This window comes from Oncorhynchus kisutch, linkage group LG5 (assembly GCF_002021735.2).
Source record: "Oncorhynchus kisutch isolate 150728-3 linkage group LG5, Okis_V2, whole genome shotgun sequence".
Lineage (NCBI taxonomy): Eukaryota > Metazoa > Chordata > Actinopteri > Salmoniformes > Salmonidae > Oncorhynchus > Oncorhynchus kisutch.
In genome coordinates, this window is record NC_034178.2 from 21836365 (window position 1) to 21850739 (window position 14375).

Below are 14375 nucleotides of genomic sequence, written 5' to 3' on the forward strand. Positions count from 1 at the left end.
CTCTCAAAAATGCAAAATTACTGGCCTGATGAACAGGGGATGGCCGGGCATCGATAGTGGTTCTTCTCCATCGCTCGTTGTGTTGATTCATTATGACCATTTGTTTATGTTTTCTCACTTTGCAAATTCACTGTGCATTTGCAACATGGTTCAATGGGCTTTTACCATCCCCAATTTGTCATGCTCAAAAAACCTGCAGGAATGCGAAATTGACTGGCCCGATGAACTCGGGATGGCTGGGCAGTGATTCTGGTTTCCTCTCCATCGCTCGTTAGGGTTGATTTCAGAATGTCACTTTTGGTGATGGTACCTCACTGTTTAAACATATTGCAAATGGACAAGAGTCACCAGCAAGTCACCTTCCATCAGTCAATTAGATATCATTCTGACACCAAACTGAAACAAACTGACACCAAACCCACTTTTTCCAACTCGTTTAGTAGCCAACTATCACATACTTCAGAGCTGGCCCAAAATTCACAACGCCTTCTGTTCAAACCATAATAAAGACGTAAAACACATAGTTACGTTCTAGCTGCGTGTCCAGTTCTGATGTTATGTGTAGGCCTAGTTGAGGCGACCCCGAATCCCAAGTTTCGGCTTGATAGGTCAATTGGTGCCCGAGCAAGACCCTAATTGGCGCTGAAAATCCACTTTTTTCAATGCCTTGCTACGGGGTCCTTGAATGAGCAATCGGACAGAACGTTGGGATCCGTCTATATGGGCCAAGGCGGTCGTAATGCACCTAGTCTTGCGAATCTGGGACATTTCTAAATGTCGTAATTTTCGTGATGCAAAAATGAATTGAAGTTATTGCAAATGTATGAGGCTGTTTCTCGGTCCGAGAACCTTCTAGAGCCACGTAACTCACCACACACTATCGACCTGAGGTCTAGAACAGGTTTCTAAAGTTTCGGAACTCTAGGTCTGACGGTTCCAACAAGGTTATCTAATGCAGGCAGTGTATGTCTCTACGCACCCCAATGTGTCCCTCCTTCCAAGCTGTGTGTGTGTGTGTGATGTCTGAAAAATAACTGATTTACAGTTCATGGGGGTTGCCTAATCACACATGAAGTTTTGGAAAGATCTGACTTTTTTAACCCTTCGAAACAGCCCCTGTGACACCAATTATGGCACTTCCGGTCGGCACAGGAAGCTATAAGTCAACAAATATCCTCAATGGGCTATGCTTTTACAGAATCCTCAGTTTTAAGTCTTTACGTGAAGAACTGACTGATTTACACAGGGTTGAATGCACTATTTCTATCAAACTGCAGGTTGGGTATGGATATACACTTTTAGGGTGGTTTTAACCACTTCCGGTTGGTCCAGGTAGCTTAGAATCGACACAGGTAGACCTCATAGTGTCCTGATGGACTGTCATCGAAGACAGGTTCATAAGGCATTCATAACCCACATAGGCTTCAGGTTGACTTTAGAGGAGCAGGCAATGTATTCCTATGGGGAGAGGTGTTATTGTAATCTGTGAGATCAAAAAACCCTGTTTTACTGTTAAGGGTTAATGCCACACGGTCAAGTTTAGGCTTTCAGAGATCGGGAGGACCTCAGGATCGTACCTGAGGTCGAATTGTGCTTCTCACCCTAACGGTTCTCTCACTGTCACCCAAAAGCAAATGACATTGAGGGCCAGGCTTCAATTTGGGCCTACTTTTTTTCACGGTCGCTGCACTCAGAGCGAGCTACGGGGCATCTCGTTGAACTCGGCACGGCCTGGAGAATATGGAAATGCCATTGCAGGCTCTGTGTGTCTTTAAGCACCGCACTTTGTCACTCCATCCATGGTGTGTGTGTGTGAGAGAGCTTTCTTTGACATATGTTGGGAGAAATGACTGACTTACAGTTCATGGGGGTTGCCTAATCACACATATGAAGTTTTGAAAAGATCTGACCTTTTTAACCTTTGGAAACAGCCACTATGACACCATTTAAGGCACTTCCCGTTGGCACAGGAAGCTATAAATAAACTCATATCCTGATTGGGGTATGCCTTTACAGAATCCTGAGTTATAAGTCTTTACGTTAAGAACTGAGTTATTTACGGAGGGTTTAGTGAGTGTGTGTTATTTCAGAAAATCATAGAAAATCACAGAAATCTCGGAGAGCTCCGCAGCACACTTTAAAGAGATTCGTATGAACACCCTGCAACTGGATCTGTAACTGTTTAAAAATATATATATTTTTGAACATCACCAATTTGACATTGTACGATTTCTCTTAAATGACGATAGATAAATGGCTGGTTCTTTTTTTTATTGACACCGGAGGCTCCTTGAGTTTGACGTGCAGCGGAAAAATTATTGCTCTATTTTCATTTTGGACCTTTTAATCCCAGAAAAATGGCCATAACTCAAAAACCGTTGAGGCCTAGACGCCATCTTGTTCGGGGCCAAATATTTTCCGTTTTGGAGATAAGGCCACGTCGTGATTTGTGATGTTTTGTAAATTGCAATATGATTGCTTATGCCCTCTTGTGGGATTTACCGGGACAGCGGAAAAAGGACCAAAATGTGATTATTTTATAAAACGGAAACCGAGTGTTCGAGAGAGTTTGTTTGATGACTTCCCGGTAGATCCGGCCCTGCCGCACGGCCCGACGCCGTCCGCGAATTTTACAAATGTTTTCGGACGTCTAGTAAGGGACCGTACATTTGCAATATGGACTTTCTCACTAACCATATGGCGAATGTCAAAATGTTCCCTTAAGGTATGGAAGGCCCTAAAAATCGTCAAAGACTCCAGCCATCCTAGTCATAGACTGTTCTCTCTGCTACCGCACGGTAAGCGGTACCGGAGCGCCAAGTCTAGGTCCAAGAGGCTTCTAAACAGTTTTTACCCCCAAGCCATAAGACTACTGAACGGCTAATCAAATGTCACCCCGGAATATTTGCAACCCCCCACTACGCTGCTGCTACTCTCTGATATTATCTATGCATAGCCATTTTAACAACCCTACCTGCATGTACATAATTATCTCAAATACCTTGACACCGGTGCGCCCGCACATTGACACATTGACTCTGTACCGGTACCCCCTGTATATAGGCCCGCTATTGTTATTTACTGCTGCTCTTTAATTTGTTATTTGTTTTTCATATCTTTTACTTTTTTTGGTAGTTATTTTCTTAAAACTGCATCGTTGGTTAAGGGCTTGTAAGTAATCATTTAACTGTTGTATTCTGCGCATGTGACAAATAAAATGTGACTTGATTTGACAAAAAAAGTGTGCACAAACAGCCGGGAAATCCTTGCTGAAGGCCAAAACAGTAAAAAACGTCACATAACGTCGTCATAATATATGCACAAACTGTTTCCCCAATGTTTCTGATGGGAAGCATGAGGACGCCTGTATTTGCTCTCTCTGTCCCGTTCTCATCCCCCTCTCTTTCTTAATTATTCCCTCTGTCCCTTACCCTGCCCCTCCATCACTCTCTCTTCATCTCTCCCTCTTCATTTACCTCTCTCCCTACCTTGTTCTCGGTCTCATTCTCTCCATCTTCCTTTGGCCTTTTCTACCTTTCTGTCCCTCTTCCTCGCTCTCTATGCCCCTTTCTCATCCCTCTCTTTACATCTCTTTTAACTGTTCTCTCTTTCCCATTTATCCACCTTTCCTTACCTATCTTTTAACCTCTCTCTCCAACAGGATGGGTGGTGGACGTAGTGGTACCTTCTGTGCCATCTGCAGCATCAGTGAGATGATCCAGCAACAAAACATTGTAGATGTGTTCCACACCGTCAAGACCCTGAGGAACAACAAATCCAACATGGTGGAGACTATGGTACGTTCCACTGACCACAACAGGTGATGTGGTACTGTATAGGTGGCTTGAGGAGGGTTTATGAGTACCTATCAGCAATATAGGACACACACTCAGGACACACAGTTGTGGCTGTATTGGACAGGTTCAAGACCATACACAGACGGGTAGACACAGCCACAGAGACGCACGCACACACATTCTCAGGCTGATGGCTTGCTATTGCAGGTGTTGTGTTAACAGATGTCTCTACGCCTTCTCATATAGCCTCAGAAACCAGATAATTAATTTGAGAGATTCTTCTCAGGATGGGCACAGCTGTTCGCTTAGAATTAAAGTAGATTTTGGGTCAAAAGACAACTACTGTAATAAAAAAGTTATTGGTGACGTTGAAGATACCGTCATAATAGTCCATGAAATTTTAATGAAAGACAATTTGATTCTCTTTCTTTTTTTATCTAGTTTTATACCACAGCATTGTTTAATACACTTTTCTGATTGGCTAGAAGGGCATTCTAGAATGGACATTAAAACCAGATAACGGGACACATTGCAATCACGACACAATATGCCCCTAGACATGAAGATCGTACTTGCTATAAAGTTATAGAAAGCTAAACCAACAACTACACAAACTGAAATTGGATACATTTTAATACAGGTCCAACAAGGGAAAAACGTAGCTATGTTTTTGCAGAAACATCTTCTTGGAGCATTTGAGACCTAAGGTGGTGAGTGATGAACATGAATTTCTCCTGCCCCCCCCCCCCCCCGTATCTAAAGTTGTCAAATCCTCCAACATGTTTCTAGTTTGATCTGTTGGTGAAGTAAGCTTGTCTGTTTGTCTGAAGCCTTGATGGTTTTTGCGACTGCACTTGAAGAAACACTTGAAGAAACTTGAAAAGTTCCATATTGACTGACCTTCATGTCTTAAAGAAATGATGGACTGCTATTTATTTTTGCTTATTTGAGCTGTTCTTGCCATAATATGGACTTGGTCTTTTACCAAATAGGGCTATCAATTCTGTATAACACCCCTACCTTGTCACAAAACAACTGATTTGCTCAAATGCATTAAGAATGAAAGAAATTCCACAAATGTGCTTTTAACAAGGCACACCCGTTAATTGAAATGCATTCCAGGTGACTACCTCATTAAGCTGGTTGAGGTAATTCCAAGAGTATGCAAAGCTGTCATCAAGGAAAAGGGTGGCTACTTTGAAGATTTTCAAATATAAAATATATTTTGATTACTACATGATTCATATGTGTTATTTCCTAGTTTTGATGTCTTCATTATTATTCTACAATGTAGAAAATAGCAAAAATAAAGAAAAAAATCCTGGAGTAGCTGTGTCCAGACTTTTGACTGGCACTGTATATATAGTGCATTCGAGAAGTATTCAGATTTTTTCTAAAATGGATTTTTTTTAAATCCTCATCAATATACACACAATACCCCATATTGACAAAGCGAAAACAGGTTTTAAATATTTTCAGAATGTATACAATAATTAAAACAGGAATATGACATTTACATAGTTATTCAGACCTTTTACTCAGTGCTTTGTTGAAGCACCTTTGGAAGCAATTACAGCCTTGAGTCTTCTTGGGTATGACACTGCAAGGTTGGCACACCTGTATTTGGTGAGTTTTTCCCCATTCTTCTATGCAGATCCTTTCAAGCTCTGTCAGGTTGGATGGGGAGCGTCGCTGCACTTCTATTTTCAGGTCTCTCCAGAGATGTTCGATCAGGTTCAGGTCCAAGCTCTGACTGGGCCACTCAAGGATATTCAGAGACTTGTCCCAAAGCCAGCTGTGTGCTCAGAATCGTCCTGTTGGAAGGTGAAACTTCTCCCCAGTCTGAGGTTAAACGCTGGTCATGGCTCAGATCAACACCATTATCCCAAAAACCCTAGACCCACTCCAATTGGCATACCACCCCAAAAGATCCACAGATGACACTCTCTCTATTGGACTTCACACTACCCTGAACAGCTGATCAAATGTCTACCCGGAATATTTGCATTGTCCCCCCCCCCTCCTCCCCCCTTTTTTATGCTGCTGCTACTCACTGTTTATTATCTAAGCATAGTCACTTTACCCCTACTTACATGTACATATTACTTTGACTAATCTGTACCACCACACATTGACTTGGTACCGGTACCCCTTGTATATAGCCTTGTTATTGGTATTTTATTATTGGCCTTTTATTTTTGTAACTTTAGTTTATTTATAATATTTTCTTAAATCTTGTTTTTCTTCAAACTGCATTGTTGGTTGGTTAAGCACTTAAGTAAGCATTTCATGATAACGTTTACACCTGTTGTAATCAGCCCATGTGACAGATACATTTGTATTTGATTTGAGGTTCTGAGCGCTATGGAGCAGGTTTTCATCAAGGATCTCCCTTGACTCCGTTCATCTTTCCTTTGATCCTGACTAGTCTCACAGTCCCTGCCTCTGAAAAACATCCCCACAGCATGATGCTGCCACCACCATGCTTCACCTTAGGAATGGTGCCAGGTTTCCTCCAAACGTGACGCTTGGCTTTCAGGCCAAAGAGTTGAATCTTGGTTGCATCAGACTAGAGAATTTTGTTTCTCATGGTCTGAGAGGCCTTTAGGTGCCATTTGACAAGCGGGCTGTCATGTGCCTTTCACTGTGCTTGCGTCTTTACCATAAAGGCCTGATTGGTGGAGTGCTTCAGAGATGGTTGTCTTTCTGTAAGGTTCTCCCATCTCCACAGAGGATCTCTGGAGCTCTGTCAGAGTGACCATTGGGTTCTTGTTCATCTCCCTGACCAAGGCCATTCTCCCCGATTGCTCAGTTTTGTGGCCAGCTGTAGGAAGAGTCTTGGTGGTTCAAAACTTATTCCATTTAAGAATGATGGAGGCCACTGTGTTCTTTGGGACCTTCAATGCTGCAGACATTTTTTGGTACCCTTCCCCAGATCTGTGCCTCGACACAATCCTGTCTACGCACAATTCCTTTAACCCCATGGCTTGGATTTTGCTCTGATATGCATTGTCAGCTTTAGGACCTTTTATAGACAGATGTGTGCCTTTCCAAATCATGTCCAATCAATTGAATTTATCACAGGTGGACTCCAATCAGGTTGGTCAAGGATGATCGATGGGAAAAGGATGCACTTGAACTCAGTTTTGAGTCTCATAGCAAAGGGTCTGAATGCTTAAGTAAATAAGGTGTTTCTGTTTTTAATTTGTAATACATTTGGAAAAAAATCTAAAAACCTGTTTTCGCTTTGTTATTATTGGGTATTGTGTGTAGATTGATGAGGAAAATCTTTGATTTAATCAATTGTAGAATAAGGCCGTAACATAATTAGGATAAAGGGAAGTGGTCTGAATAATTTCTGAATGCACTGTATATATTTATATCGATAAATGTTTGCTTTGTATTGTTTTCTTTGGCAACAGTGGTATAAGCAGGATGAACAGCTTAAACAAATGCAACGGAATAAACGTTGGTGTTATTCTGGCTGCAGACTGTGTAGCCATTGCTAGTTGGTTAGCTAGCAGCAAGCAAGGGATAAGAATGTTGCCACTGGGCATGGCAACGGAACATAAAGAACGAACGACTAGTTTGCATCCATAAATATCAAATCTCTGCTTGTGTTTCCTTTTTAATAATGATAAAAATGAGTCAAATTGACAGATTGGTAATATGGTAATATATATTATTGGTAATATGACAATCATGCCAATGACTGTGCTCGGTCTTTATTTCCCTTTTCTAGGAACAGTACAAGTTCTGCTATGAAGTTGCTCTGGAGGCCCTTAGCTCATTCTGAGAGAGCAACGCTGCCTCTCGTCTCTCGTGTCTGTGGGACACAGTGCTGACACTGCAGACACCAACCCATATGAGGCAGTGGATGTGTGTGTGACCACACACATGTGAAACTCTATAATGAAGAAAAAAACACCCTCCACACTGGGGTTATGTGTGCGCTTTTGCAAGACCGGGACCCCTTTCGCTTGTATAAAGAAAAAATGGAATGAAAACCTTTAAACACAGCTTTCCTTCTCTTACTTCAATGTCCATCTTGGACTGTGATGTGATCTTGTACAGTAATTTCCTTTTTAGATATATGCCTTGAATTTGATTCCCTCAGTGTAAAAATACAAACCAAGAAAATAAACTGACATGGCTTCAGCTGATGGGGATATTAAAAAAACACACACACAAAAACAACACATTCAGATTAACAAACAGAACCGATACAGACGAAGACAAATGCAAGATGCGAAGATTTGAACTCTACCTGGCTTTGCACCTCTTTTTAAAGAATATTAATAACGACTGTATTATATATTTCCCCCCTGTTTTAACAGACACAAAATGGCAGATATTTTTTGTAATTCTTTGGATTTTGTGGTTCCTGCAACTCCTTTACATCCATGTGCACACGCCGGTTTTCTCACATTCGCAAAGTGACATTTTTCTTTTGGTGTTGTGGCAAGTTCTCATCCTCTTGTCCCATGGCTCTTGTGTTGTGCAGACAATCATGAATTATTCTGGGCCCGGTTTTCAACAGCATCTTAAGGCTAAGATGTGTTTGGGAATCCGGGCCCTGGTTTGCTGCATTGAAAATGAGAGAAGAGTCAGTCAACACTTGAGCATTCTATGCTGGCTCTACACAGTATTCATAAAAACTTATTTTACATTCATGTGTTTTGTCATTTCCACTGTATTTTGCACTGCTTTACCTTCAATCCCATTTTAAAATTGTGTCATGTAGGGGAGACTAGGGGCAATTGTAACACGTTGCATTTCTCCAAACAGAAAAAAGCTGGAGTGATTAAACACACACAGTACATTTAGGTTATGTCTGCTTGAAAAGTTACAGCCAGATATCTCACTATATTCACTTTTAATGGGCAAATGTTTGTTTTTCAGGGATGAGAGTAGTTTTTTCCACCGGTTGTATTTTTACTGCATTAGCATTAGTGTCCAATAATTCAAACTATCATAATTTTCATCACTATATGTGGACTAAACATTGACATGAATGACATGTCACTATTGTTGTCTCTAGGCACATGACGTTTTGTCATGGCTGCTGGGTTGGGGGCAATTGCCAATTGTAATTCAGTGTTAAAATGACCCTGAGCCAAGCAGCCAAATTATGAAAACGAGTGATTTTAACTTTAAGATTGTATGAATTATACAAATAACTTTAAATAGCTCCTGGTGTCCTGCAGAGTGCCACATAAATTATAAGCAGATATAATCTGGAAACCATCATATTATTCAGATATTTTGAGAGGAACCAAATGGCCATGCATAAACAGGGGTGTTACTGTAATTATTGTTTACATACAAAACAATATTCATATTTATTGAAAAATCATTATTTACGTCTATGATAATATGATAACTTAAAAAACATTCATGTTTATGAATTAAGTGAATTTATTTTGTTTATTTTTTAGGTGTTACATTTGACCCCAGCTACTGTTACAATTTCCCTTGACACAGGGCACATGTAATGTCCGATCCTTTTTGGATTACAATCAATATTGTGATCTGACGGTCATTATGTACAGACATATACATGGTATGAATGATTAGGACACAGATGTAAGTTTCTTTTATTTAAAAAAATGATTGGCCTAGTTCGAGTGGTCTCTGAGCAAAAGAGTAAAATGCATACATTTTTACAATTGCCCCAGTCTCCCCTAATTTGGTCGATAGTGCCATACTCACGTCTTTAACCATATACAATTTTAACAGAATTGTGTAGAAACATATCAGCCTAGGGATAGAGTGGGATAACATTCTATTAATGTGCACCTCAAGCTTGTCACACACTGTAGCAGCCCCCACCCTACTGTTTCCCAGTCTCAGGATTTAGATAAGGAGACTTTGTTTTTCATCCCTGTCCATTCTGCGCTCATATTCTACTTTATAAGAGCAGTTTGGCTTATTGTGAGGCTGTCCTAATATGGACCCCGTAACCGTGTCCTGCCATTACTCTCCGCCCATGCATCTCATGCATACTGTTTGGAGAACTTCGGATTGTCTTCATCCTCACTAGACATGGAAACAGAATCCATCTGAGATTGTGAATCCAACTCTTGACTGAGGGCGGGATTCAAGTAGAGAGCTCCAGTCGACAATGCTGCTTTTGAAGGCAGCGTTTGCAGCATTTGCAGAAATCGTATTCAAGGCAAATGCTGCAGATGGCTCAATTGGAAACTACCTTTAAATGTCAAGCTTGCTATAGAGAGTTTTGGATTGAATCCCGGCCTGGGATTTTTGCACGGGTTTTATGTCCATTGAACAGTTTTAGTACAGTATTGTACAGGGCTTTGTCAGAAGAATGTTTTGCTGAACATGGACAGTCACTTACAGTATGAGGTGTAGAAGTATTGTGTCAACACACAGCATACTTGTATTATTAACATGCAACCGTTTGGTGACGGGAACACAGAGAAACAGTGTTGGAATTCTAATGAAGAGTTCAATGTCAATGTTTGTTTTGCTTTTCATATTTCCACTGTCTATATTATATTTCGTTTTCCTAATTTTTTTCTCTTGAATTTGTTAAAAAAATGTTGTCTAGCAAAGTGATATTTAGATCTGGTGATGAAATTGCCATTCTTGTTTTGTTGTTTAAAAATGTGGTTACATCAAATAAAGGGACCAAAATGTTGAACAAATTATTTTAATATTATTTTTTCAACACATTTTATCAAACCAATTTACAACTATTGATATTATCTACAGTAAATATCAAGCCTACATTACAGTAGGATTGTGAAGGTGAAAGGTCAATCTCAGGAATGATCAAACAAAATACTGATGAATCAAGATCCGAACCTCCTCCCATTTTAACTATTTATTCCCAGACTCCACATTCATATGTATGAGCACATTTGCATATGCATCAATGACAGAAATGCACCTTGGCATTATCCTTATCAATCACGGCTAACTGAGTCCTAAGAGAGCCTCTCTGTCATTTTAGCTCCCGTCATATGTGTGTGGACAGAGTGTTACACAGTAGACATACACAGACACATGCAAATGAACTAATGAATTCTAGTCCCATCCATTTAACGTTATAAAAGTTGCGTACGCACAAAATATTCCACAACATGCGTGCGCCAGTTTTCAGCAAATGTTGACATTTAGAAAATATGAACTTGACATGAGAATGTGCTTATCCTCCCGCAAACTTTAGACCACGCGTGCGCACAGTTTCTAGTGGTTGAAGTCTTGCATTGCAAGAAGGTAAAAGTAGTCTAGAAGTAGCCTTGTGCAAATGGGGAATATATGATGACACTCTTATTTATAACAAAAGAACAGGTAGGCCTATCTAAATATCAAGATATAAGAATATGCAATAATTTGCATTCAGTGAGAAGAGCAAAAATCTATATATATGGACTCCACAAGGTGTCGAAAGCATTCCACAGGGATGCTGCCCCATGTTGATCCCAATGCTTCCCACAGTTGTGTCAAGTTGGCTGGACGTCCTTTGGTTGGTTGACCATTCTTGATACAGTGCCTTGCAAAAGTATTCACCCCCCCCTTGCCGTTACTCCTATTTTGTTGCAGTACAACCTTTTTATTTGGATTTCATGCAATGGACATACACAAAATAGTCCACATTGGTGAAGTGAAATTAAAAAAGTAACTTGTTTCTAAAAATTCAAAAAAATATAAAACGAAAAATTGGTGCGTGCATATGTATTCAACCCATTTGCTATGAAGAGCCTAAATAAGATCTGGTGCAACCAATTACTTTCAGAAGTCACATAATTACTTAAATAAAGTCCACCTGTGTGCAATCTAAGTGTCACATAATCTGTCACATGATCTCAGTATATATGGGGCGGCAGGTAGCCTAGTGGTTAGAGCGTTGAACTGGTAACCGAAAGGTTGCAAGATCGAATCCCCGAAGTGGCAAGGTAAACATTCTGTCGTTCTGCCCCTGAACAAGGCAGTTAACCCACTGTTCCTAGGCCATCATTGAAAATAAGAATTTGCTCTTAACTGACATGCCTAGTTAACTTCTTGCGTCGAGCCATCCCGGATCCGGGATCGTGAATACAGCCTCAAGCTCATTACCATAATGCAACGTTAACTATTCATGAAAATCGCAAATGAAATAAAATTAATATGCTAGCTCTCAAGCTTAGCCCTTTGTTAACAACATTGTCATCTCAGATTTTCAAAATATGCTTCTCAACCATAGCAAAACAAGCATTTGTGTAACAGCTAGCGCAGCTAGCGTAGCATTTAGCATTAGCATCAGCAGGCAACATTTTCACAAAAACTAGAAAATCATTCAAATAAAATCATTTACCTTTGAAGAACTTCAGATGTTTTCAATGAGGAGACTCTCAGTTAGATAGCAAATGCTCAGTTTCTCCTGAAAGATTATTTGTTTAGGAGAAATCGCTCCGTTTGGTGTGTCACATTTAGCTACGAAAAAAACCTGTATCCAGGAGTGTAATTATCCCCGCAGCTCATTAGCATAACACAACGTTAACTATTCATGAAAATCGCAAATGAAATGAAATTAATATGCTAGCTCTCAAGCTTAGCCTTTTGTTAACAACACTGTCATCTTAGATTTTCAAAATATGCTTCTCAACCATAGCAAAACAAGCATTTGTGTAACAGCTAGCGCAGCTAGCGTAGCATTTAGCGTTAGCATCAGCAGGCAACATTTTCACAAAAACCAGAAAATCATTCAAATAAAATCATTACCTTTGAAGAACTTCAGATGTTTTCAATGAGGAGACTCTCAGTTAGATAGCAAATGCTCAGTTTTTCCTGAAAGATGATTTGTTTAGGAGAAATTGCTCCATTTGGTGCGTCACGTTTGGCTACCAAAAAAAAATGAAAATTCAGTCTTCAAAACTCCGAACTGTTTTCAAAATTAACTCCAAAATATCGACTGAAACATGGTAAACGTTGTTTAGAATCAATCCTCAAGGTGTTTTTCACATATCTCTTCATGATATATCGTTCGTTGAAAGCCCTCCTCTCTCCTCTCAATCACTGGATGACTGCGCACAGCTTGTAGATTACGCACCAATTTAGACAAAGGACACCGGGCGGACCCCTGGTAAATGTAGTCTCTTATGGCCAATCTTCCAATGATATGCCTACAAATACGTCACAATGCTGCAGACACCTTGGAGAAACGATAGAAAGGGCAGGCTCATTCCCGGCGCATTCACAGCCATATAAGGAGACAATGGAAAACAGAGCTTCAAAAATTCTGCCCATTTCCTGGTTGAAGTTTCATCTTGGTTTCGCCTGTAGCATGAATTCTGTGGCACTCACAGATAATATCTTTGCAGTTTTGGAAACCTTAGAGTGTTTTCTTTCCAAAGCTGCCAATTATATGCATAGTCGAGCATCTTTTCGAGACAAAATATTGCGCTTAAAACGGGCATGTTTTTTTATCCATAAATTAAAAGAGCGCCCCCTATATCCAAGAAGTTAAATAAAGGTAAAATTAAAAAAATATACACATGTTCTGAAAGACCCTAGAGTCTGCAATGCCACTAAGCAAGGGGCACTACCAAGCAAGCAGCAAGACCAAGGAGCTCTCCAAACAGGTCAGGTACAAAGTTGTGGAGAAGTACAGATTAGGGATGGGTTATGAAAAAAATATCAGAAACTTTGAACATCCCACAGAGCACCATTAAAACCTGTTAAGCCTACCCCCTACTTTTTCGAACAGTCTGTTAAAAATCACGCAACATTTCAGCGTCCTGCTACTCATGCCAGGAATATAGTATATGCATATGATTAGTATGTGTGGATAGAAAACACTCTGACATTTCTAAAACTGGTTACATCACGGCTGTGACTATAACAGAGCATGTGTTTCATCGAAAAGAGCAAGAAAATCTGGTCACTGAAAACTGAAAAAAGTATCAATGCGCCACTTGCATGTATTGTTGAATGGAAACTAAATTAAATGGGGCCGAGATTGCAATTCCTACAGCTTCCACACGATGTCGCCAGTCTCGTCATCTGCGGTGCCTTTGTTTCTTGGTCAAACGTACTAGAGAGATCACTTTCCATCCGGTCTCCGACAGGAAGTTTTGGAAGAGAGATTTTGGAAGATGATTTGAAATCGTGGAGCTATTGAATACACATCACCCCGTGATCAATTTGATAGATTATTAACGTTTACTGATACCTAAAGTTGGATTACAAAAGTATTTCGAAGTGTTTTATGAAAGTTTATCGTCGACTTTTTTAATTTAAAATAATGACGTAGCGTTTTCAAACGCTGTTTTTTTCTGAATCACACAGTTTCCATAGATGGCTATTTTGGGTATATATGGACCGATTTAATCGGAAAAAAAGACCCAATAGTGATGTTTATGGGACATATAGGAGTGCCAACAAAGAAGCTCGTCAAAGGTAATGAAAGTTTTATATTTTATTTCTGCTATTTGTGTAGAGCTGGCTACGCTAATTCTTTTGTTTACGTCGCATTCAGGTATTTTGGGGTGTTGCATGCTATCAGATAATAGCTTCTCATGCTTTCGCCGAAAAGCATTTTAATAATCTGACTTGTTGGCTAGATTCACAACG

At 40.0% G+C, this 14375-nt stretch overlaps 1 protein-coding gene across 4 annotated transcripts in view; it reads left to right on the forward strand.

The window, feature by feature from the left end:
- The window catches only part of LOC109890760 (receptor-type tyrosine-protein phosphatase T-like), a 484190-nt gene extending 476221 nt beyond the window's left edge, over nucleotides 1-7969 (forward strand). For all 4 annotated transcript variants that reach the window (XM_031824663.1, XM_031824659.1, XM_031824662.1 and 1 more), the window contains 2 exons: nucleotides 3662-3797; nucleotides 7540-7969. In XM_031824663.1, coding sequence (XP_031680523.1) covers nucleotides 3662-3797; nucleotides 7540-7593 — 190 coding nt within the window. In that variant the 3' untranslated portion in view covers nucleotides 7594-7969. The remainder of the gene's footprint in view (nucleotides 1-3661; nucleotides 3798-7539) is intronic.
- Nucleotides 7970-14375: the final 6406 nt, after the last annotated feature.